Source organism: Gossypium hirsutum, chromosome A06 (genome assembly GCF_007990345.1).
Source record: "Gossypium hirsutum isolate 1008001.06 chromosome A06, Gossypium_hirsutum_v2.1, whole genome shotgun sequence".
Taxonomy (NCBI): Eukaryota; Viridiplantae; Streptophyta; class Magnoliopsida; order Malvales; family Malvaceae; genus Gossypium; species Gossypium hirsutum.
The window spans coordinates 127964577-127989249 of NC_053429.1; the positions used below are offsets into that span (position 1 = coordinate 127964577).

General features: G+C 30.0%; 3 protein-coding genes across 3 annotated transcripts; 1 reads left to right on the plus strand and 2 right to left on the minus strand.

Moving 5' to 3' along the window:
- Positions 1 to 2414: 2414 nt before the first annotated feature.
- Positions 2415 to 5170, plus strand: LOC107960155 (heavy metal-associated isoprenylated plant protein 7). Its single transcript, XM_016896434.2, has 5 exons — positions 2415 to 2515; positions 2615 to 2729; positions 2798 to 3006; positions 3986 to 4076; positions 4655 to 5170. The coding sequence occupies exons 1-5, from the start codon at positions 2507 to 2509 to the stop codon at positions 4987 to 4989; spliced, it is 759 nt and encodes a 252-aa protein (XP_016751923.1). The 5' UTR covers positions 2415 to 2506; the 3' UTR covers positions 4990 to 5170.
- A 1236-nt stretch (positions 5171 to 6406) lies between these two features.
- LOC107960154 (SNF1-related protein kinase regulatory subunit beta-2) lies at positions 6407 to 11072 on the minus strand. Its single transcript, XM_016896433.2, has 4 exons — positions 10393 to 11072; positions 8161 to 8339; positions 7895 to 8057; positions 6407 to 7081 (listed from the first exon to the last, which is right to left on the minus strand). The coding sequence occupies exons 1-4, from the start codon at positions 10555 to 10557 to the stop codon at positions 6755 to 6757; spliced, it is 834 nt and encodes a 277-aa protein (XP_016751922.1). The 5' UTR covers positions 10558 to 11072; the 3' UTR covers positions 6407 to 6754.
- A 7751-nt stretch (positions 11073 to 18823) lies between these two features.
- LOC107960153 (uncharacterized) lies at positions 18824 to 21564 on the minus strand. The gene is made up of 2 exons (XM_016896432.2): positions 21190 to 21564; positions 18824 to 19443 (listed from the first exon to the last, which is right to left on the minus strand). Exons 1-2 carry the CDS (start codon positions 21488 to 21490, stop codon positions 19100 to 19102), a joined length of 645 nt encoding a protein of 214 aa, XP_016751921.1. The 5' UTR covers positions 21491 to 21564; the 3' UTR covers positions 18824 to 19099.
- Between the last annotated feature and the right edge of the window lie 3109 nt (positions 21565 to 24673).

Below are 24673 nucleotides of genomic sequence, written 5' to 3' on the forward strand. Positions count from 1 at the left end.
AAATAATAAATTAGATCTCTTTTTAAAAAATTATAAAATGTAATAAAATAAAAAATGAAAAAATTTTGGGCCTTAAGAGATGAAACATTTATGGTGAAAATTTAAAAGCACTGAGCATTAATTTATTTATTTTAGTCTGAAATTTTCTTTCCCACATTAAAAGCCGAAAAAAAATTTGGGCTCCTTTCAGCCTTGAGCCTTGAACGGTTGCACTCTCAGATTTATCCTAGGGCTAGGCCTATAGGTCACTTCACTTTCTCTATTTTCATTAGGTCCTTTTTAACCTTTTTACTATTGCCCACTTTTTCGCATTTGATTGGTTTTAACGATTATGTGAGATTTTTTTTATTGGAAATAGTTAAAGGGCTAATTTGATGGACGAATGAAAGTAAAGCGGCCGAAGTGAGATTTTCATTATAGTGTAAGGAGCAAAATGATAAAAAATTAGTAAAAAGGTCAAAGTGAGAATTTTATTATAATAAAAAGGACAATATGACCAAAAAAAATAGTAAAAGGATCAAAGTGAGAATTTCACTATAGGGGCCAAAATAAGTATTAATTCAAATATCTATTTTCTTTTACGATAGGTACAACTATTATTTTGTTTTGTTTTAAACTTCACAATTAGGATCAGAGGTTGATCAGTGTCCTATAGGGTAGAGTAAAATATTTTAAAAAAAATGACAAATTTTTAAAGTTACTTCTAAAATAAAAGAAAATACGTTGTCGATATACCAAATCAACATATTATAAACAAATGAATAATCCAAACATAACTAAACAAAATCCACACACACGGTAAGACTAAAGACCCACAAATAACACTTACACATGGTGGGACATTGAGCCTCAACTTTTATCAATAATCATACTACTTTTATCATTATTCAAGTTTTCTTTTAAAGGTAACATATCCACATTGCATTCCATTTATTACACAATAATTCATTTCTCTAATTGAATTTTGGGTAAATTCTACTCAATGTCATTAAACTATTACTAAATTTATATTTTGATCATTCAATTTCAAAAGGTTACGAAATAGTCATTAAATTATTCATAAATTTTTATTTAAGTTACTAAGGTGTTAAATTCCTTATTATATGACCTTCTTTGTTCACACGTCTACACTAATCGAAAGCTCTCGTTTCCCTTATATTCTACATTTTATTATTTTTATGAAATAACTTTGAATGTCGCCAATCTGCGAACTAAAATTCAAGCAATTTTTTTCTCAAATCCATGACATTAACCATCGAATCAACTTGGATCTAATGTATATTCTTCTACTCATTGATGAGTAGTAATCTACTATATAAATCGTTGAATTGTCACTTAGAGTTAGTTAGTCAGGTTTAAAAAAAAACTTAATATAGTGACTTAAATAAAAAAAAACTTTTGAATAGTTCAATGACTTAAATAAAACATTTAATATAGTTCAAAGACTATTTTATAACTTTTTTAAAATTAAGGGACTAAAACATATAATTTACCCTAAAATATATTACGTAATATTCACGATGCTTAGCTATTTACGTACGTACCTCATCATTTAAAGAGATGGGCAAATTGATTGAGATGTTGAGTCAGCGAAAGGACACAATGTCTACCCATCCATTAAACAATTCCACGTCAGATTTGCACTATTTCCTACTTCTTTAGAACCCCCCATCCTCTTCTCCACATAAACTCAAATAAAAAAAAGCAAGCTATATAAAAAAAACAAGGGTAAATTCCCCCTAAAGTCATTAAACTATTAGTAAATTTATATTTTAGTTACTCAACTTTAAAGTTACAAAATGGTTATTGAACTATTCGAAAATTTTCATTCAAGTCACTGAACTATTTGAAAGTTTTTATTTAAGTTATTGGGCTGTTAAGGTTTTTTTTTAAGTCTAATTAGCGTGCTTCAAGTGACAATTCGATGATCGGTACGTTGGATTAATATCCAGCAACAAGTAGGAGAACATAGCTTAGATCCAAGTTAATATGACAGTTAATGTTAAAGATTGGAGAAAAAAAGATGTCTAGATTTTGGTTTACAGATTCCTAAAATGTAAAATTTTACTCTTGACCCTTTAAAATTTACAAGATTTTAATTTAGTAAATGTAGTAGTATATTTTGGCCCCAAAATGATAACATTTTGATTTAGTCCTTTAAAAATTATAAAGACACAAGCTATTAAAATTGTGAAATTGTACTTTAGTTTTCTTAAAAACATACAACTTAATTTCCCCCCCCAAAAAAAAAAAGAACTTTTTGTTGGCTTCATCCCTAGCCATAATGTAGCAATATTAACAACTTAGTGACTTAAATAAATAATTTCAAATAGTTAGGTGGTCAAATTGTAACTTTTTAAAGATAAATGACCACAACATAAATATACTAATAATTTACTGAGCTTGGGTGCAATTTTACCCAAAAAGAAAGTTAATTATTTGTTGCATATATATTGAGCTGTGCTCCTAAAGATCCTCATAAGTAATTTTCAGAACCATCGCGAGAATGGGAGAAGTAAGCCTTTTCTAATATTACTGTATATTAAAATTTATTGTATGTTCATCAGAGTATTGAGCTTCATTATTATGTTTTGTATGCATGGCAATTTCAAAGGACAAAAAAGAAGAAGAGAAAAAGGAAGAAGACAACCCAGAGATTATACTAAAAGTTGATATGCACTGTGAAGCTTGTGCTAGAAAAGTTGCAAGAACCCTCAAAGGATTTGAAGGTTATATTTTTATAAATTTTTCCTTTTTTTAATTTTATTATTTGGTCCCTAAAATAGTTGACCGACAGGAGTGGAGGATGTTGCGACTGATAGCAAGGCAAATAAGGTGGTGGTGAAAGGAAAGACGGCCAATCCCGTCAAGGTTCACGAAAGGCTATTAAAGAAATACGGTAGAAAAGTGGAGTTAGTCTCGCCGTTGCCGGAACCACCGCCACCGGAAGAGAACAAGGAAGAAAACAAAGAAGCTAAACCCAAAGAAGAAGAACAGAAACAAGAGGTAATAATTAAAAAAAAAAAGTCAAATTATGATGTTGGTCCTTTTATTATTATGCTCAAAATTTGGTTTTAATCTCTTTTATTTTAATTTTGACATAATTTAATCCTCAGTGAATGTACATAAGAGGTTCCTCTATTATAGTGATCTTATCAAATTAATTCCTCTACTATTAAAAAGAATAAAATAAGTCCAATCCCTATGTTATAAGGACCTCCCAAGCACTTTAACCTTTAATCCTCTAAATACTTTTATGTTGTCATTTAGATTAAAGGACTAACTCTCAAAATGAATCATAACAGAAGGACCTTAGAATAAAAGCATAACATGCTTTTGAGTTTGAAATTAGCTGCTATGCTATGCTATCTAATCCCATACTGTGAAAAAAAAAAAAAACAAAAACCAGTGTGTGGTGTGGTGCTGTTTTGGTGCTGACATTGAAAGTAACATAACAAGTTGGCCTTGACCAGACCCCCATAGGGCTATAGCCCACTGGCTCGTATTACGAAGGAGAGAGGCTACTGTTTAAAAGGTGACCCCACGGTTCCATTTTCACTACAAGCCTGTGTACTATTAACTGTGACTGCATGTTGGGTGTTGCAGCCATGGGGTCAAGCCCTTTGAGCTCACGGGTTGACACTGAATTCAGATCCTGCCTGCCTTTTCGTCATTAACTTAATTATCGTTTATGATCGTTAATTATTGGGTCTAGGTTTTGTTTTTATTTGTACAAATAGTGGGGTTTTGGTATTTGTTTAGAGGCTTTTTTTAGTTTTTATTTCTCGTAATAAGAGATTGGTAGGTGGAATTTTTTTATTAATTAATTTAATATTTAGAGATTAATATATTTATTTTTAATAAAAAAAGTAAATTATTGATCTAACTCTTAATATAAAAATTTTCACAATAATTTTACCCCAAATATCGTTTTTTTTTAAAATTTTTTATAAGCATTTATTTATTTAAATATTCTTTGTGGCAGCCTCCTGCAGTGATAACGGTAGTTTTGAAGGTTGGCATGCATTGTGAAGCATGCGCTCAAGCATTGCGTAAGCGAATAAGGAAGATCCAAGGTACTCCATTTTATTCATTATCATTTTCCTAAATTATTTACATTTCGGTATAAATATTAGATACGAGTAGATTGAGTTTATTGTTACTAATGTAGGAGGACATAGTTTCGAATATATTAAAACGCATTATCCTCTTATTTATGGGTAGAAATTCTAAGTATTGTGTAAAAAAAGATAGATATGATTAGAATTTATAATAATAGTTATTATAAATTTAGACCTAATAATAACATTTTAACATTTAGTCCCTGAACTTGGTAACTCCATTCCTACCATAGTCGTTGAACAGTTTTTGGTCCACTTTAGTTTTCGAATTTGATAACGATTTTCGATTTGGTCTTTGAATTTGGATTTCGTTGAGATATATTATGTCATCACCTGAATTTTCTTAAAAATAATTTTTTAGATTACATATTTTAAATTTTTTTAGATGATAACGTGGTATAATCTTAAAGTGTCATGTGATCGTATTTTAATGGAATTCAAATTTAGGGATTAAATTAAAAATTGCTACCAAAATTTGAGTTTTATGTAGAAAAAAAAAGGATTAAATTGAAAAATAATGTAATTAATGACAGGCGTAGAGACAGTGGAAACCGATGTGGGAAATGATAGAGTAACCGTAAAAGGCACCGTAGATCCTACAAAGCTCGTTGATTATGTTTACAAGAGAACCGGCAAGCAAGCATCCATAGTGAAAGGCGAAGAAAAGAAGGAAAAAGAACAAGAAGAAGCAGAGAAAAAACCAGCAGAAGAGACAAACAAAGAAACCAAACCAGAAGAAGAAGACGACCGAAAGAGTGATGATGTAATAAAGCGAAGTGAATACTTACAATCCAAATATTTCTCGGAGCTGGAATATCCTCCTCAGTTTTTCAGTGATGACAACCCAAATGCTTGCTCTCTGATGTAATTTTTATTACCATTATTGATGATCCATGCAATTTTCCATGTACGTACGTATGTATGTATGTATGCAATAAGGTGTTGACAATGCTTGGTTGTGACAATCTCGTATGCTTGGTTTTAGAACCATGTATGGGGAGACAGATTAGTTGGTCGTAATATTGATTATACTCAACTTTTTGGTTTAATTATGATTTTGATCCCTCTACTAGAATTTAATCTTTATTGTCATTAGTTGTTTAAAGTACTTGAGAGGTCCAGAGTGGATTAATTTAATTTCTATATCATTAAAAAGAATTAAATAAGTTCAAATTGTAACAGAGTTAGTATTTATTGTATAAAAGATGTCTTGAAAATTATTATTTTTTAATTGCAGTTTAATTCTAAATGTTAACTCTATTTCAATTTGACATTATTTTATTCTTTTGAATAGTACAATGACTAAATTGATCCATTCAATAATAGAACGATCTCTAAAGTACATTCACCGTCATTAATTAATCTAAATAATTAATATCGTTAATTATTTCGATATAAAAATAGGGGTAATCAAAATTACAATGAACTTTGGTCCAATGTATAATTTGATGCATGAACTTTGATTTAGCGTAATTTTACATATGAAACAACTTTGATTGTGGTTCATATGTACATACAATTTTCTTTTTTGGATTTAATCGTACACGTTTAAAGAAATAATTATATTCATTTATTTTCATATTAGATTCATATAATTGTTTATGTATATATAATATTAAACATAAAACGGTGTTAAGTCGAGAAAGTTGAATCAAATTAAAAATTCATATATAAAATTATACATTGAACCAAAATTCATATATATTATTAAACATTGGACCGAGGTGCATGTATAGTTTTGATATTTATACATATAAAATATTATTGCATATTTTTTTTCTTAAAATCATCGGTTCCAACTAATCACAATTAACCAAAATAGATAAGAGCGATATTTGGGATAAAGTCATTTAATCCCTGAAACTTAGTATCTTTTTTCAACTTAGTCCTCAAAACTTTTTTTATCCAGGTTTGTTGAAGTTTTTTTCCCAATTTTGGTTTGTGATTACATGGCACTCTGCCATCACCTAAATATCAAACTGGCACAAGTCACATGGATAAAAGCTTAGAAGATTTGCAAAATTCCAACACTTATGATGTGGACAAAAAAAAAAGTTCAGACTAAATTGAGAAAAAATTAAATGTTACTTTATCCGTAAATATTTTTACTAATTAATAATATTATAAAGTAAAGAGACTAAATATACAATAAAGTTTATTCAACTATGGTTTTTTTTTAGTCACTCCTATAAATCTAAGATGGATGGGTGAGAAAAAAAAGAATTGAATAATTAAGTGAACCTTTTGTAACTTTTCATAATTGCGTAAAAAAAACCGTAGTTAAGTGACTAGTAATGTAATTTACCCAGATTAAAAAATAATGACTAAATCCCAAGTTTGAGCTAATAGAGGGATCAAAACCATAATTTGACCCAACTTTTTAAACTTTCATTACAAATTGACCTAAGAGGAGAATTATTAGTATAAATTTCATGGGAACCAAATACTTATATACATAAAGCGTGGAGAAAAACAAAGATCAGAATCTTTAGAAGTTTTCATATGGCGACTCCCTTCCTAGGCTATATATAGTTAAAGTTGACGGCACAACATCTATACTGATAACTATATATCAACCACATTCACGTGATCCACCCGAGACTACAAAGATCCCGTATCGGGACAGTCTAATACTACCGCTGCACGGGTTTGTACAGCACCACAGTCACATACTTGGCTCGAAACCGATGAGTCGAACCGAGTGCCACCACGGGTTGGCCATTTTTCCCCTTTTGAATGTACAGATGGTTGAGGATTACGTGCTTTGGTCTCGACAGAGGTGGCGGGATCTCCATGTGAGATGCAGGTAGATTAAGGAGAGGAAGTTGTAGGTGAGGAGGGACGAGTGGTGGCTCCTTAGCGAAATCTTCGGCTCCAAGCGGCAAATTACTGTAACTTGACTCGGGGGACAGCGGAGGTTCGAAACTAGATATACTTTCAATATCTTCCGGAACATAATCCTGCAGGGTTATCATTCACAAGGTGACGAAGGGAAGGAGAAAGAAGACGGTAGGTAAATGTACCTAAAAGTCCCTTCATTATAAGGACCTAATCAAATTAGTCAGGCTACTATTAAATGGATCGATTTAATACTTGTACTATTAAAAAGAATAAAATAAAGGCAAATTAGAATATAGTTAATATTTTTAAAATTTTTATGGTTTTGTAAATAAAATATTTTGTTTAAGATTGAAGTGCAATTGATAAAAACAATGAAATTTTTTTATCTAGTAAATGTTAAACCAATAACAATTTGGACTTATTTCATTCTTTTTAATAATTTAAGGACTAATTTGATCCATTTAATAATAAAGAGACTAATTAGATCTAGCCCTTGTAATACAGAGACCTCTCAAGTACTTTAACCGAAGACGGTAATACAAGCAAGAATGCATAGTAGTAGTCGCATCCGCGGTTTGACACTTTTACAATGAATATAGCAAAATATAATAGAAAGTACGAAAACCGTATGCTATAGCCAAGTGGAAATCGGCACTTTAGATCACACAAGGAACAAAATGCTTTGATGCTTAGCAATACATGAACATTAACCGTAACGACAATGATAGCTTGATAAACAAGTACGTGTAACAATGCATCAATAGGAAATACCACCAAGGAATGAATTTATTCCGAGCTGAATATTCCTAAGCAGAAGAATGGAAGACAAGAACGGATATATATTTACAGAAAGCACTCGTATTCTACGAAAACAAACAGTTGGAAATCCTAAAACTACGAATATCATACCAAGATAAAGACAATAAATTTACCTGCAAGTCCAAAATGTTGTTAGCATTGCCCGTGCCGTCTTGAGCCCATGGCAAGTCAGGGGCATACCTCCATTGTCCATCGACAATGAACCTATACTGGTAAACACCCGATGGTAACACTTTCATAATAGTGAAGTCTTTTCCACATCTCTGCAAAGGGATTCTGATTAAGATAGCAAACACGGGTTAAATGTCGCAGTTCATAAAGAGCTAACTATTTTTCTTTCGATATAAAAAAACATAGGGAAGTAGTGAATATCAAGAACCTTCTCTTCCAATTATCCCAGGATCCCTCAACGGCTACTTCTTTGCCACCATAGCCCCATGTAATCATTGTTGGAATTCCCTTCTCAGTGCAGCCATCTTCGTATCCGATTGCAGACTGCATCCACGATGGGCTTGATCCGTGCATCTCATCAGGTCTTTGTAAAGGAACAACTGGAACCTGTGTCGAAAGAAGACAGGGTGAATAAAATTGTCGGCTTTTTCAGAGAAATCAACAACACATGAACAACGAGCATGTTCCAGCAACTAAAATCCCAAACAGACCGAAACTAGAAATCTAATAAAATAACGGATTCAAGAAATCTGGCCATGCAACGTGTAGGGGTTAGGCTTAAAAGAGATTTAGGGCAGGATTTGGATTACAAGGAGAAAAGGGTTTTTGGTCGTAGAAAATAGAAAGGGGAGCTCAGAATAAAGGAGTCCGAGACAAATAAATGCGGGATTATTACATGCAGAAATGGTGGGAAGGCTATGAAGTATTTGGAGGGACTAATAAGAACATTCCTTGTCTTGCAAGACTGTTAGGGGTAGTACACGGTAAGAAGCTCCCCCGTCCCGCCAAAAAGACAAATTTGAACATTCCATAGCCCTAAACTATGAGCTAAATTATACAAAAGCTGGTCATTTGCAGATATTGCAAGAAATCGCACATAGGTCCCTATTGCCTGCATGTTAAGAAATGTTGGGTTAAATGGTAAGGCATATTGTACTTATAAAGAGGGAACATAAGTTTGAACTTTGGAGATAACATTGTTGGGAGAGGCAGCCATGAACCTGGAACATAGACCGTAAAACAAACATGGAAGGCATAAAAAAAAAAAAGAACTGCCTAAACTGCCCATAAAGGCTGCATTGAAGACAACCTATAGATTAGGTTAATTTTATCCATAATGCACCTCAAGGTTTAAAACTATAGCAGGAAAATTAACATGGCATGCATCAACGCATACCATTTTCTGCCATAGATAGCATAGACAGTAGCATTCTCGATCAGGTGACCAAATTTTACAGCCATTTACATTAAACCCACACAATTTCCACATAATAAGTTTCCTCTCTACCTGAGGCCCTTTGTATACACATAAATTCTTGCAAAAGTTAAATATAACTAATCAATAAACACAGGGATCACACTAAGACTTTCCACCAAAATTGCAACACGAAAAAAAAACATGAATTTATCAAAGGAATTAAATACAAACTAGGCTTGAATCCCTAATACATAATAGTCTCCAATTTTCATTTGTGACTTTCCAATTTCATTGAATCTTGAAGAAACATAAAAAGCCAAAACTCAAGATATAAACTATGTAGTCTTAAAAATGAAAACTCTATATACAAAATAGTTTCTAAACTATAATTTTTTGCAAATTGTGCGAACTTTAATTTCATTGAATCAGGCACCAACCACTAAGTTAAATACTCGAGTTTATGCGAAAATTACAGATCAAAATCAAACTCATGCTACAATGTAAGAGCTTTGATTCATTATTTACATAAAAATCTTGAAACTTCTAAGTTAAATACTCGAGTTTATGCGAAAATTACAGATCAAAATCAAACTCATGCTACAATGTACGAGCTTTGATTCATTATTTACATAAAAATCTTGAAACCTCTAAGTTAAATACTCAAGTTTAAGCGAAAATGATGAAGCAAAATCAAACTCATTCTACAATGTAAGAGCTTTGATTCATTATTTACATGAAAATCTTTAAACCTCTAACTTAAATACTCAAGTTTAGCGAAAATGATGAATCAAAATCAAACTCATTCAACAATGTAAGAGCTTTGATTCATTATTTACATGAAAATCTGGAATATGTTAAACATTTAACGAATCGAAATCAAACTCATACTACAATGTAAGAGCTTTGATTCAGTATTTACATGAAAATCTTGAAGCCTCTAAATTTACAACACATTGATCCATTTATAAGTTTTCTTTTTTCTTTACATTGTTTTTTAATAGAAACTCACAATATTTGTTGAAAATTTACAGATACTTAGCATTAACTGGGAAAAACAGTTTTGCTAGTAGCTATGAACCAATAGACAAATGAACTACTAATTAAAAATTCACTTTCATAATCATTCTTTTATCTTGATATTATGCATTCGAAACCAGATTCCCATGCAAGAAAATCAAACCATATTCCAAGAAATCAACACCCCAAACGGAAAAATGTAAGAAAATAAAAGTAATTGAGTACCTGAGGAGTAAACATGAGAGGAGAATGTGTTGATGTGGGACTGTGAGGAGGTGAGTGACCCATAGGTGCCGCCATAGCTTCAAGAACAGTGTTAGCCCTTGTTTCTTCTTCTTCAATCCCTGATGGGCTATTACTCCCATCTTCTCTTCCATTCACATTCCCCATTTTTTTAATTATTAGTATTAAACTATTAATTATTGTTTCTTTATTGATGATCAATTTATCACTTCTAAAAAAATTATATAAACTAAGCAGAGAAAAAAAAAACCCAAATTCCCACCACTCACGGAATCTCAAAATTGATTCATGATTCCCCCATTATAATCGATACCCATACCCATCTTTCAAAAACAAAAACCCAGATGTAGAATTGGGAGAATTTTGTAAAAAAATTGAAAAAAAAATGAAAAGAAGAAGAAGAAGAAGAAGAAGAAAATTGAGCGATGAGTTTGGAGTGGTGATGAAGTAGTGGGGATCTGGAATGGGGGATGAATAGATGATGGTCACGTCATCATTTGACAAAGTCTTTTGTTTCTCAGTTTTGGTTTGGTTTTTTATTTGGTTTTTTTGGGGGTTGAGATTAGGGCAATAACATGAGCCTTTTTTTCACCCTGTTCTGTCTCTGATTTCTCTCGCCCAAAGCTTTAATGTCTAATGCCTGGCTTACGCTTTTCTCCTTCACTTTTGAGTCTGCTTTATATAATATATTCTTTTTTTTACTTATATTAAAAATATTAAAATATTTTATAAATAAAAGTCTTGTCTGCTTTCTTTTAAATAATTATTTACAAATGCTAAAATAAGGGTTAAATTATTTTTAAGACCTGAACTTAATAATTTTTCTCATATTTGGGTTTAAATTTTTTTTATCCAAGTTAGCCCTTGAACTTAACAATTATTCTCGTATTGGGACTTGAACTTTTTTTGTGTCCAAGTTAGTCCTTGAAAACTTAGAATTCAAGCCCATTATAAAAATAAGTGTCAAATTTAAGCCCCAAATATAAGAATAATGGTCAAGTTTGGGGACTAACTTAGACAAAAAAATTCAAATGCTAATGTAGGAATAGTTGCTTAGTTAGACCTCACTCAATGTGGAACCATAAAAAAAAATCAAAACCCAATATAAAAAAAATCAAGTTTAAATCTCAAATTGTGATTTAACCCTTAAAATAAATATTCAAAATTTAATTATTACATATATTATACAATAAATAATTGATTTTTTAATATTTAAAAAATAAATACTTTTCACATATAAATTATAAAAGGATAAAGGGTAGGGCTGGAAATTAACATATTTCAATATTGTTCGTATAATATTCGTTTATTAAACTAAATAAACGAGTATGAACAATTAAATTTTGTTCATCTATTAAACGAGTGAGTTTGAACAGAGATGTGTTCAGTTTATTTATGTTCAAAAACAAATTTGCTTATTAACTCGTTTATAGACTCATTCATTTAAAGAAAATATTTTTCTATGAAAGATATTTAAACAGTATTTTTCTCTCTATTTTTATATTTAAATTTAGTTAGTTAGTTAGTTAGTTTATTTTGTTGTTTATGTTGGTTTATTGTTGGTGAACATGTTCGCTTAACATTTGCGAATATATAAATGAAATAAAATAAATTAAGCCTGAATATATCAAATAATAAATGAACTAAATTCAAACATTGTGTTAAAAATTTAATCGAACACGAACAGTATATAAATAACTTTAAAAATAAACAAATGAACAAGAACAAAGCTTTGTTTGTTTGAATTTGGTCTATTTACGCCCCTGGTAAAGTGTCGCAAGATCAAACTTAATATTTGTATACTTCAACACAACACAAAACCCTAATTAATTAATTGCTAATGTAACATACACATAACAACTTATGTGTATGTCATGTCAGCAATGTTAATAAATATTTATTAATTTTTTTCATCTATTTTGGAGTGATTTAACAAAAAATACAAAGTTCAAGTGCTAAAAGAAGTGAAAACTTTAAGTGGAATGCTTTTTTTTTGGTAAAATTGAAGAGCAAAAAAAAATATAAACATTTAATTTATCATTTCAATCAAATATTCATTTAAAATATATTTATTACATAATTTATTATCTTTCATAGGTCATGATCATATCTGTTCTTTTTTGCACGATGTTTAAAATTACTCATAGTCCATCCCTAACTGATAAATAAGAAGATAATGCATTTAAGCGCACTCGAACCCATATCCTCCTGCATTGACAATAATGCCAATGCTAGTTGAGCTAAGAGTCAACCAACAAATATTTATTAGGGTAAACTATCAAAATAGTCACTTTGTTTAGCTTAAATTACATTTTAGTCACTTATGTATGAAATGTTACGTTTTAGCCACTTACGTTATCGTATTGTAACATTTTAGTCATTGGGCCGTTAATTGTCATTAACGGTGTAACAGTAAGCTGACATGGCACGTTAAATCATTATTTCAAACAAAAAAAAATTAAGTTAAATTCTACAATTAGTCCTTATATATTTTTTATTTTGACCAATTTAATTTTTTTCTTTTATGTTCTTTTAATTTTCATTTTTTTTCATTCTCTTCTGCTTCTCCCACTGTTTTCCTCCTTTCTTCATTTATTTTAACTTAGTTTTTCTATGTTTTCCATTTATTAAAACTAGTCCACAAGCTCGCCTCACTCGAAAAAATTAATTTGTTCAAAAAAAAGTATAAGGACTAGTTTTAACAGATGGAAAAGATAGAAAAACTACGTTAAAAAAATGGAGAAGTAAGGAAAATAAAAAGAGAAGCAGAAGGGAATGAGCAAAAAAAAGAAAGAAAGTTAAAAAAAACATAAAAGACAATTAAATAGCTCAAAATGAAAAATATGGGGACTGATTATATAAATTAACTTAAAATTTTTTTGTTTGAAATGATGATTTAACATGCCACTTTAGCTTAACGTTGCATCATTAATAACAATTAACGACTCAATGACTAAAATGTTACAATGCGATAACATAAGTGACTAAAATGTAACTCGAGTTAAACAAAAGTGACTATATTGACAGTTTACCCTATTTATTATTTAATGTTTGCATAAATTGTTTAATAAATAAGTTATTGTTTTTTTATTATCATTGATTGTATTGATTAAAATTTTAATTTTTCTAGAAAATGAAAGGTTGATTTATGTAAATGTTTGTCTAAATATGGAATTAATAAACAGTAAGAACTCAATTGTTTCTATATAGAAAAACTAACCTTTCACTTCACTTCATTTTATTTATTTATTTATAATATTAACTTTCCTTTGCATAAGAATAAACAATTTCATTGGAATAGACAATGTTTTTGGATTTCTCAAGATAATATTTACTATATATTTATTTTTCAGTTATAGTTTAATTTCAAATAAAAAATTTTATTTACAAAATCGTAAAAATTTTAAAAATATTAAATCCGTTAAACAATAAATAATAATTTCGTCTTTTTTGATTTAACCCATTTAATAGAAGCGAGATTAATTTAATTAAGTCCCTATGACCTCTTAGGTACATTCATTGTTTATATTAAATATAATAATAACACAAATTAAAATGTAGATCTCACGTATTTAGTCTGATGGCCAAGGGATGTTCACTTATAAAATCCACTCAGTCCGAGCCTTCGAGGGAGCAAGTGGTAGGTCTTTATTTGGGTAATGTCCAAAGGTTTTCATGGCTAGGTCGGATTAGATTTGGGTTAAGTTTAAATATGATATGAATACACTTTATTGTAACAGCCTAATTTTCAGTGGTGTCAGAACAGTGATTCGAGATCACTAAATCCGAAAAATAAGTAGAAAATATTATTAATTTAGTGAGCATAAATTAAATGTGAAGTTAGGAAAATTTTTGAAATAGTGAATAGTGTACTAAAAAATAAATATTAAAATAATTAGAATCTAAAACGAGGTATCGAGACCTCGGGAGTTTTAAATCGAGCCATAAATATTTTTATAAATATTTATGGAGTGTTAATATGTTAGTATTAAAGTTTCGTCAAGAAATTTTAAAGTTCTGATAGTTAATTGAACAAAAAGGACTAAATTGTATCAAATGCAAAATTGTGAGAAATGATAAATAGCTTAATTGATAAAAGAAAGAGGGTTTAAAAGGAAAATAGACTCAAGGTATATTTGGGCTGGACGGCAAGGGCATGAAATCAGCAAGAAAATAAGGAGAATTAAGGGCAAAATTAGAAAGTTGTAAAATTTACTTAATAAAGCTAGGACTAAAGTGGAATTATCTAGATTTCTCTTTATTTTTCTGCATTCTCATCAGAAAAACGCCATGGAGGAGTTCTATTAAGCTGGTTTTTCATATTTTTACTCCAATTAAGTTTAATTCTTGATTATTTCTTGAAATTTTTGTGTTTTTGTGACTTTTACAACTAGGTCCACTTGTTGAATTCATTAGTTTTTGATTCTATGAAAAAAATTGAAAGTTTCTATACATATGTGCTGGAAGTATATGATGATTTGGCATGGAATTAGAGCTTTAAATTGTTTATATGTTGATTTTATTGTAAGAATTGAATAGAAAGTGAATGTTTAGGACCTAATTGTAAAAGAGTTTGAAGTTAGAGTTTTATGTGGAAATTATAAATTTCAATAGTTATGAAATAACTTATAATGTTTATGAAAAGTATTAATTGAGAAAATTATCTTAATTGAGGGGTTAATTGAGTAAGGACTGAATTGTATGAATTGTGAAATTTGGGGCAAAATAGAAATCAACATTTTGTACTAAAACTGTTTTGGACAGCAGCAATAGTCTAACTTTGAAAAATCACAAAAAATTTTAGAAATTAAATTAGAGGATGAATAAAATATGAAATTAAATCTTATTGAGTCTAGTTTCTTATAGAAGAAATAATGTAAGTAATGGAATTGTAAATCATGAGATATGATAAATTTTGTGAGACAAGGTCAGAATGATTTCGGGTTCCCCTGTTCTAACTTTATAAAATCATAAAAAATTGGATAAAAATAATTAGGGGCTTAAATTTATATGTTTAGAATCCTGAATGAGTCTATTTTCAATAGAAACAAACAGGAACATCATTCGAATTCTGTACGAGGAGATAATTAATTTTTAGTGAAGAAGGGTCGGAACTGTCAGACAGCAGAATAGGGGAGACTTCAATGAATAAACTGATTAATTGGCCCAACCAAAAATTATGAAAATTTTATGGTAAGAAGATATGTGAATCTAGTTTCAGGGGAAATTAGCGGATCTTAATTTGGAGTTTCGTAGCTTCAGATATAAATAATTTAGTGACTATGACACGGGTGGATAGCTTGAATATTCACATAAGTAATTAGTGAAAATTATGGATAAGGTTACTTACAAGTGTATTATTTATACCAAGGATGTGGATGGAGAGGAGGAGGAGGAAAAATATATGAATGACTCGTGTATAAATTGATCACATGCCCGATTATAATCGATAAGTGCTGAATTAGAAACAATATAATGTTTTATTTAGAATATTTATTATGAAATTATGATTATCGCTATAATACAAAAATTGAACTTGTGAGTTTATATAACTAAATTTAGTGACCATTTGTTAATATTATTAAATTTCAATATTATTTTATGAACGATGATTAATATTTATGTATGTTAATTTTTGAAAATAAGTAAATTATGTACAAAAGTTATGAAATTGAACTGAGAATTTCGGAGGAACGGAACGCAGGAAATAAGTACAATCTTTCAGTGAAAAATATGAATTGACAGTAAATTACCCAAGTAAACCGAGATTCAGCATTTGTTGCGAATTCTCGTGTTTGCTTTCTGTTTAGCTTTTACGAGCTTCCGTTAACTCATATGAGTTTCAATTAACCCTTTTGGGGTTTCAGTTCAGCTCTGATGAGCTTCAGTTAGCCTTCGGGCTTCCGTTTAGCACTTATGTGCTTCAGTTAGCCTTCAGGCTTCCGTTTAGCACTTATGTGCTTCAGTTAGACTTCGGGCTTCAGATCGCGATGTACTCAAATCCGTAAGTTGTTCCTTGAATGGACAAGTTGGTAAGTCGTAAATGTAACATGTGGAAAAAGAAATGTAAGTAATGTTATCATTATTATTATTGAGCTCAATTATGTGATTTTTTCATTTAGAGATTGTGTTTGACAGGATATGTTAGTAAATTATGAGTATGTGAATCAAAGTGACAAAATTTAAACACCTAATGAGATTGAGCTCATTCACACGAATTTGTCATTTGAAATTGTGATTGACACGAATAAACAGTGAATTGCATGCTTATCAATGGTTACACATAATTATCTGAAAAATAAGAAAAATGACGGTTATTGATATATGGAAATGTAAGACATTGATATATGAATGTGGAAAATGTTTGATAAATGTGTTCATTCTTAATTATGGAATTATGTACCTCATGTGTGCTATTTGCATAAAGATGATATTTCAAATACTTTGGTGAGTAAAGCTTAAATATGAAATAGTATGAAATCGAGACAAGTTGTTATGAAAATATATTTAAATTATCTGTACGTGTTTTTGTACTCCTCGGTAATGCCTCGTACTCTATTCCGGCGACGGATACGGGTAGGGGGTGTTACATTTATACTCATCTAAGCTTGACCCAATCTGAAATATGTGTGTAAAATTTTACTCAAGTTTATCTATATTTGTAAATGACCAACCCAAACCTATTTTAAGTCCACCAACATTATTTTTGAAAAAAATAAGGAATACATTTATATTATTTTTAATTTAATATTTTTATTTATTAAAATTTTATATATAATCATATTAACGTTTTTTAATGTTTGCATTGTAATAGATTTAATTTTTACGTTTTATAAATTACATAATATAAAACATTACAAATAAAAAAAAGGGTCAATCGAATTCAAGTATTGAACGTTCAAGCTTAAGCTTAACCTATATTTTAAATTAGCCTAATTTTTTTACCCACACTTATTTTTTGTATTTAACATTTTTGTCAAAACCTTCTCAAAACTTCGCCTAAACCTTACAAATTGAACAAATAACTTGATCCATGATAGGTCTATCCATGCCAACCAAGTCAGACTAGCTGCTCAGCTCACGAGTACCTCCAACTGACAATAGGAAAAGGACCTATCAGCGTGAATGAGGAAGCAGCAAAATGGCCGCCCCATTTCACGAAGTGGTCCATCAATAGACAAGCAATTATACGAGCTCAAGCGTGGTACCCGTACCACAAATTACTACAGGTTAATATGTTATGAGGTTGAAAATTCTCTATGGGACAATACATCAAACACGTAGATGGCCTACCCGAATAGCCCCCATGAGCCGTATCTGATGACATAGGAGAAAAGCCCCATTTATGCATCATAAAACAAAGCATTGAATGATATTTGTTGCCTTTCCTAGTCATAGCAGCAATTCAGTGCAAATTTTTACATTTTCAACAACCATTCTTATTTTGGTACAATGCTTCGGTTTATTCCTTGTTCTCCTGAATGAAAGATTCGAAGGATTTTGGTTGGCTAAATTTGAATTGTAAAATTTACATAATATCAAATTTAGACCATAATGTATATTTTTTTAAAATTTAATTTTTATTTTTTAGTTAAATTTGACCATGAACAATTTGAAAAAAATTCTAATTTATTTTTTTATAATGGAAATAAAAACTAAAACTTTAAAATTTTAAATATACAGCCCACGTATATTCCAAATCGACAACCATTATTTTATCTATGTCAACTATCACCCACCAAGGCAACCTACGGATGGTCTAGAAGTATAGTCACTTTATAACCTACCTCTCGATTAAGGGATTATTGTTATATCTCTGCGTCAATTGGGATTAAGTTGGGCCCTTTTTGGGGCCACTTAAAGCCCATTGAGAGGAATAATTGGACATGAACTCTTATTTATCTATAAATACTTGTACTTTTTTCCCAGTCAAAACCCTAATACATTAATTTTTGACACTTGGTCCTAGAATGAGTGAACGGGCCTTCCTTTACACCACCCCTCTCCTCCTTCGTCCTTGTTGATATCATGCATCAACAAGTGTATTAAACCTTGATATAATGTTCAAGGGTAAAGCCATTAAATTGCTTTAGAAGTTAGGAGGGGCTAAAAAGGAACCATAAATTTTGGTGGGCAAAGGACAATTTTACTAATATAGTAATATACGATTTCATGAAATTTTAAGATACTAAATGATAAATCTACCATTTTTGAGGGTGAAAGTCACTGTCTGACCTTTGCGTTTGCCTTGATAAATGCTTTGGCTACAAATTCTAGATAAAAATAAAAAAATATTAATATATATATCAAAGTCTATATTAAACAAAACAAAATATAGAAATACCTTAAAGACAATCAAATAAATAAATAAATATAAAAACACTCCAATGTTAAATCCATTTCGAACATTGAGTGTTTATCATGTTTTGGGTTATTTTCAATTTAACCCCTGAAAATAAATAATTTAAAACATGCAAGTGTATTTGGTTCTCTTGGCTCAAAAGCAAGATACAATACAAAACATTGTTATATACATGGCAATATATATATGTATATATATATTGTTACATATGTAATGGAGGGAGATGATTAAATGCAGCTTGTAAACTCAATAATGTGACTGAAGCGCCATCTAAATGAGCCCATAAAATTGCCATATACATCCACACATACACACGTCATATCCCAGTCAAGACGCTATTTGTTTATTGGTATTGGTAGCCCTTGTGATGCATGATTTTAAAGGTTTAGACATGATGTCTTGGAACCGAATCCTTCCGGCCGTGTAGGTACGAATCCCGTTCCCGACCGATGAAAGTCTTAGGTGCTCGTGCTTCTTCACGAACACTGGTCGGCACATCGACTCTTTCGGTATTCCGATGACTTTAATGGTGCATATCTTTTGCAAATCGACAACTCCGTGGAGGTGGGACGGAAGATCGATCATGAAATCTCCGTATTCATCGGTTGTAGCTCGTGTTGTACTTGATTTGGTCTTACAAGGAGTTTCACATTTAACAGACACCAAAGCCCCTGTGTATAAAGGTGACAACGGATCATATATCTATAATTTTATTATCTTTGATGGTTAAATTATGGTTTTGATCTCTTTACTATGCTACAATTTATAGTTTAGTCCTATCCTATAAATTGTTAATACCGTTAATTATTCTTATTAAATTGCTGACAACACTTAAGTAAGAATACTAAACAATGTTTCGATTAACTAATAACATTATAAAAATAGAAAAAACTAAATTATAGCAAATTAATGTACATAAATTAAAATTAACATTTTACATAACAAAAAGGACTAAAATTATAATTTTAAATAACAAATAATTGATCACACACAAGAAAAATAATAATGGTATATTATTATCAATACCAATTTGATTATTTATGGGCTAATTAATACAGTTACATTGTCCCATTCCTTTTTTTTTCTTTTAGAAAATGAATACATGCAATAAATGTGTGATGCATTTTAGTCCTCATTAATTAATTTAAATTAAAAGGGGGTTAATGCAATTATTCCTAACAGTGACATTGCATTTTATGTGGACCCCAGAGGTTTTTATCTTCATGAATTTAGAAAATAATGATTGCTATTTACTATTTAATCCAATTAATTAAAATTTTTATTTCTCACTTTCTTTATGTTAAAGTACATATTTATCTTAATTAAACTTGAGATGACATCCAATAAATAAATAATTTATAAATAAATTAAAAAAAAAAGATAAATATTCATTTTCATTTTGCTTAATTTTGCAACAATATTGTGGCGACTTGTCACCCGAAGACGTCCAAATTTCTTTAATCGCAAGTTTTGTATGACACATACAACGCAACTTAAGCAACTCTTTTATGTGACTACAACGTTTCTTTGTTTTAGGTCCAACGCAACGCTAAATTTAGTGTGTGTGTTTTTTTTAATTTAAAATCTTAATTTTAATTTTTCTCATTTAAAAATCACAACACATGCAATCATAAGGAAATAATTTTCAACTCAACAAACATATGGTGGAAATTATTAATGGTGTCAATAAGATATAAAATAAAGTTAGATTGAGTTTTAACTTGATTAGTATAAGTATCATGTTAATTTTTAATAATTTATATCTTTATAATTTTTAAAAAATTAAATTAAATTTTTATAATTTTAAAGTATTAAAGTACAATTTTATTTTTATTAATTTAAAATTTTAAATAGTAATTTTTAATTTTAGGGGGGTCGGGACCCTGCCAGCCCCTAGATTAACTTCGAATAGGCATTGTTACCAATGCAGAAGGATGTGAGTTCAAAGTACTCTGAAACACATTATCCTCTTATTTATAGGTTGATTTATAGGTTGAGACACATTATCCTCTTATTTATAGGTTGATTTATAGGTTGAGAGGAACTATAATTAATTTTAGACATTATGTAAAAAGAATTTAAAATAAAAATATTAATATGAAAAATCGAATTTCCGAGGGAATGAAACCAAAGGAAATGAAGATATATACTTTTATTGGGTGACTCAAAGGGTGTTGGAGCAAAATAGCAATCCTAGGTTTATACAAACAAACAATAATGAAGTTTTAGAAAGAAACGAAGATTCCATGATTCAACATATTATTGATTAATTTACGAAGGATTTGGGATTTTGGAATTAATCTACGCTAAATATCTTTCAACAAACAACAAAATCAGGCATCGAGATGATCAAAACCCGAGAATCACGATGAAGAATGAATGATATATATAATATGAAATGGCAGAATGGAAAATACCTGATATAGGCCATGAACGAAGTTGAGGTTGTGGATCGCGGCGGCGGCGGCGGCGGTGGCAAGCTTCACAAAGAACAGTTCCGGTGACGAGAACTGTCGAGAGCTTCTCTTCGCCGTATCCGGCCAAATGCACCATTTCATCTCTGCTTGAAAACTCGTACAGCGTTGGCTTATTCTTAATGATGAAATGATCTTCTTCAAGTTTCGCCGCCTCCGCCATTAATGGAGTTTGCTGAAGGAACAAGAAGAAGAAGAAGACGACCGTCACCGTCATTGCCATCGCCGAGCAAAAGCTGCTCATCGTCGATCTTTTACTCTGAATTTTGATCTGCGTATACCTTTGTTTTTAAAAAAACTATTGAGTGTTTCAGCTCAGGGCCAAATGACAGATTAATAGAAAGAGAGAGCGCCAAATATGCCGCCGTTTTATATTAGGTTAAATTCTGCTATTAGTACCCGCACTATGCAAAAGTTATGAATTTAGTCCTTGTACTTTAATTTGGTCATTTTCACTACCTGTACTTTTAGAATTTTAAAATTTTAGTCCTGAAAAAAATGACAGCTATTAAATTCAATACCATACGATGATTGATGAACATGGACCAATTCAAAAAGTAAATGGCTAAAATTGATAAAATTAAAGTATAGTTACTAAATCAACAAGTTATGCAAAATATAAAGTCTAATAGAAGAATTTGACCTTTATATTTCGTACAATTAATGTAATACTAATTAAGGGTCAATAATCTGTTTTTCTTTTCCTTTTTTACGACACTGCCCTTATTTGTTGACCTACAAAGTACAAACAAGAAGGGGGATAGTCAAATGGTGTAAATATTAAACACAATAAAATTGCATTTGGGAATATTAAAAAAATTAGACTCTCCAAATAATTAAATTTTTATTATGGAATATTTATTAAACGTTTTTTTAATGAAAAATGTTGGCTGCATATTACCAATGATTATAAAATGGATAAATCAGAAGGGTGGTTTTGGTAAAATAAGACAAAATGTGGGTCAAACTGAGAGACGTATTTATTGGATTTGGAACCTTTGTTTTTTTTTCTTCTTCTTCTTAAAAAAAAGGCAGATCAACTGTAAAGTTGGTATAGGCCGGAAGGAAGTTAACTGTTGGTTGGTTGCCTACTCCTATCACATAATATAGGTCAAATTATGCTTTTGATCCTTTTATCATGTTCATATTTGAGATTTAATCCTTTTATCGTTAACTAGGAGCGGAACATTATTGGAGCCAATGGGGGCCTTGGTTTTCTTAACGTTTTGGAAATTTTTTTTAAAATTTTAATTAGCGCCCTATAACTTTTATAATTTCTAATTAAGCCTCCAAAAGTTTTGAAAGTTTTAAGCATTCCCTTTTTTAATTAAATCCCGTTCCTAATTTTTTTTAAAATTTTAATTAGGTCCCCAAAACTTAATATCATATTCTGCCACTGTTATCAGCTATTTCAACATGTTGGGAGTGATCATAATTTTAAATTGGAATAATTAATGGTGTTTAATTGTTTGAACTAATTAATAACATTATAAAAGTAGAAGGATCAAATTATACCACATTGAAGTAGAAGGATAAAAAACTGAATTAAAATATAATATAAGGACGAAACCATAATTTGACCTATAATATAGATTTTTTTTTAAAGCCTTTATCCAAACTTTTAATTTAATCAATATATATATACACATATTTTTATATAGAGAGACACACAAAGAGGATGATCGATTCGAAATATAATCACATTTATTCATATATAAAAAAAACTCTAAATAGATATTATATTTATATCAAAATTTTATATAAATTTCATAGAGAATGAATATATATATATATAAATACAAAACTAAATTAATTTTATAAAAGGGAGGCTTGGGCGGGAAGAACAAGTTCATAATATTCAAGCCTGCCCCAACAATCACCCATCTACATTTTTTTTTTCTTTTTTGCTCTTTCAAGCATAATAAATGAGAAATCTTTTTAATCACGAGAGTTAAGTGAGATGATAAGGGTTTCTTTTTTCTTAACTAGTGATTGAGGATTTGATTTTTGTTCTGGATATACTAACATTTACACCTTTAATAAGTTTATAGAATACGAAAAATTAATTATTGAGCTTGTACATATGAATATATCGGGGTACCTAAAAAAATAGTATTTTTTAATTAATTAAATATGTTTGTCACAAATTAGTTGCCACATTAGCTCTTACTTAGGGGATTGCTAATGTGTTATTTAAATATATATATATAAAAGTGGGAATTTAGGGAAAGGCGAAATCGTGAAAAAGTGGGTAAGGTGAAGTGTATAAACCAGGAGATGGAGTTGGTAACCTGACATGTTATCTGCATTAGAGAAAGATTGGTTGCTCTATTTTCTATTTTCTATTACATTACTCTTTTCATTGTAATTTAATTATGTTTATAGGGTATTTAAGATGATGTGTATGTTGTTGATTGAGGCTTAGTTTGGATGGGCGATTGGGTACGGTACGATGCGTTTAACTTACTTTTTGTCTCACGCTACAGTATCACTACAATATCTAATCTCACCACTACCGCTGTTTTTACACTAATTGCAGGTAAACGCACCGCCCATCCAAACTCACCTTGAGTCTTAGTTGCTGATGTAGAAGAATGTGAGTTTAAGTGCGTTGAAGCACATTATCTTTTTATTTATGGGTTGGGAAAGAATTATAGATAGCTCTAAGTTTTTTTTTATGTCAAAATGAACAAATATGATCATAATTTAACTAATAATTTTTTTTGATAAAAGTATTATGGAGGCTTTTCAATTATGAGTTAGTCCTTGTACGTTTAACCAATTAGCAAACCGGTACTTTCTGTTAGAAATTCATTTATTTCTACTGTTAAAAACTAGTATGACTAACTTGATAACCAAAAAGTTGCGCGTGGTGTGCAATTGTACTTCATTATGACACATATGGACCACTTTTTAACAATAGAAATAAATAAAATTTTTAACAAAATGACTAATTTACTTAACGTACAACGATGAAATTATCCATTTCTTGAGAAAAGGGGTAAGATGCAATCTTACTCCTAATACAAGAGTCTCGATATTATTTTTACCCTTATATATCCATAATGCAACTTTAATTATGTTTCTAATATTTTAAGGTAATGTATAAACGGTACAATGGTTGTAAAGGCTCTATACTAGAAATTAGACTGCATTTTGGCATATTTATTCAAAAAATTAGTAAATTAGTCATTGTACGTGATATCAAAAAGTAAATTAATTATAGTTTTGAGGTTTTCGAAGTTTTTACAAAAATTTTATCTTTCACTATTTTTTTTAAATTTTATTTATAGTTTTAGTTTTTACTTTTAAAGGTAATGCGACAATATTCTATTTTTATTAAAAATTTTCATTTTTAATTTAGCTACATAAGGTTTAATGTACAATGTAACGGTTAAATTAACGATTTTAACAACAAAATGACCTA

Excerpts from the sequence above, each read along its gene's own strand:
- LOC107960155 (XM_016896434.2), top strand. Across the intron at positions 2,730-2,797 it reads AACCCTCAAAGGATTTGAAG|GAGTGGAGGATGTTGCGACT; the intron begins GTTATATTTTTA and ends GTTGACCGACAG. Across the intron at positions 4,077-4,654 it reads GCGAATAAGGAAGATCCAAG|GCGTAGAGACAGTGGAAACC; the intron begins GTACTCCATTTT and ends AATTAATGACAG.
- LOC107960154 (XM_016896433.2), bottom strand. The coding sequence starts at position 10,557 with ATGGGGAATGTGAATGGAAGAGAAGATGGGAGTAATAGCCCATCAGGG. Across the intron at positions 8,058-8,160 it reads TGGGATAATTGGAAGAGAAG|AATCCCTTTGCAGAGATGTG; the intron begins GTTCTTGATATT and ends TATCTTAATCAG. Across the intron at positions 7,082-7,894 it reads ACAACATTTTGGACTTGCAG|GATTATGTTCCGGAAGATAT; the intron begins GTAAATTTATTG and ends ATAACCCTGCAG.
- LOC107960153 (XM_016896432.2), bottom strand. The coding sequence starts at position 21,490 with ATGAGCAGCTTTTGCTCGGCGATGGCAATGACGGTGACGGTCGTCTTC. Across the intron at positions 19,444-21,189 it reads TCGTTCATGGCCTATATCAG|GGGCTTTGGTGTCTGTTAAA; the intron begins GTATTTTCCATT and ends CTTTATACACAG.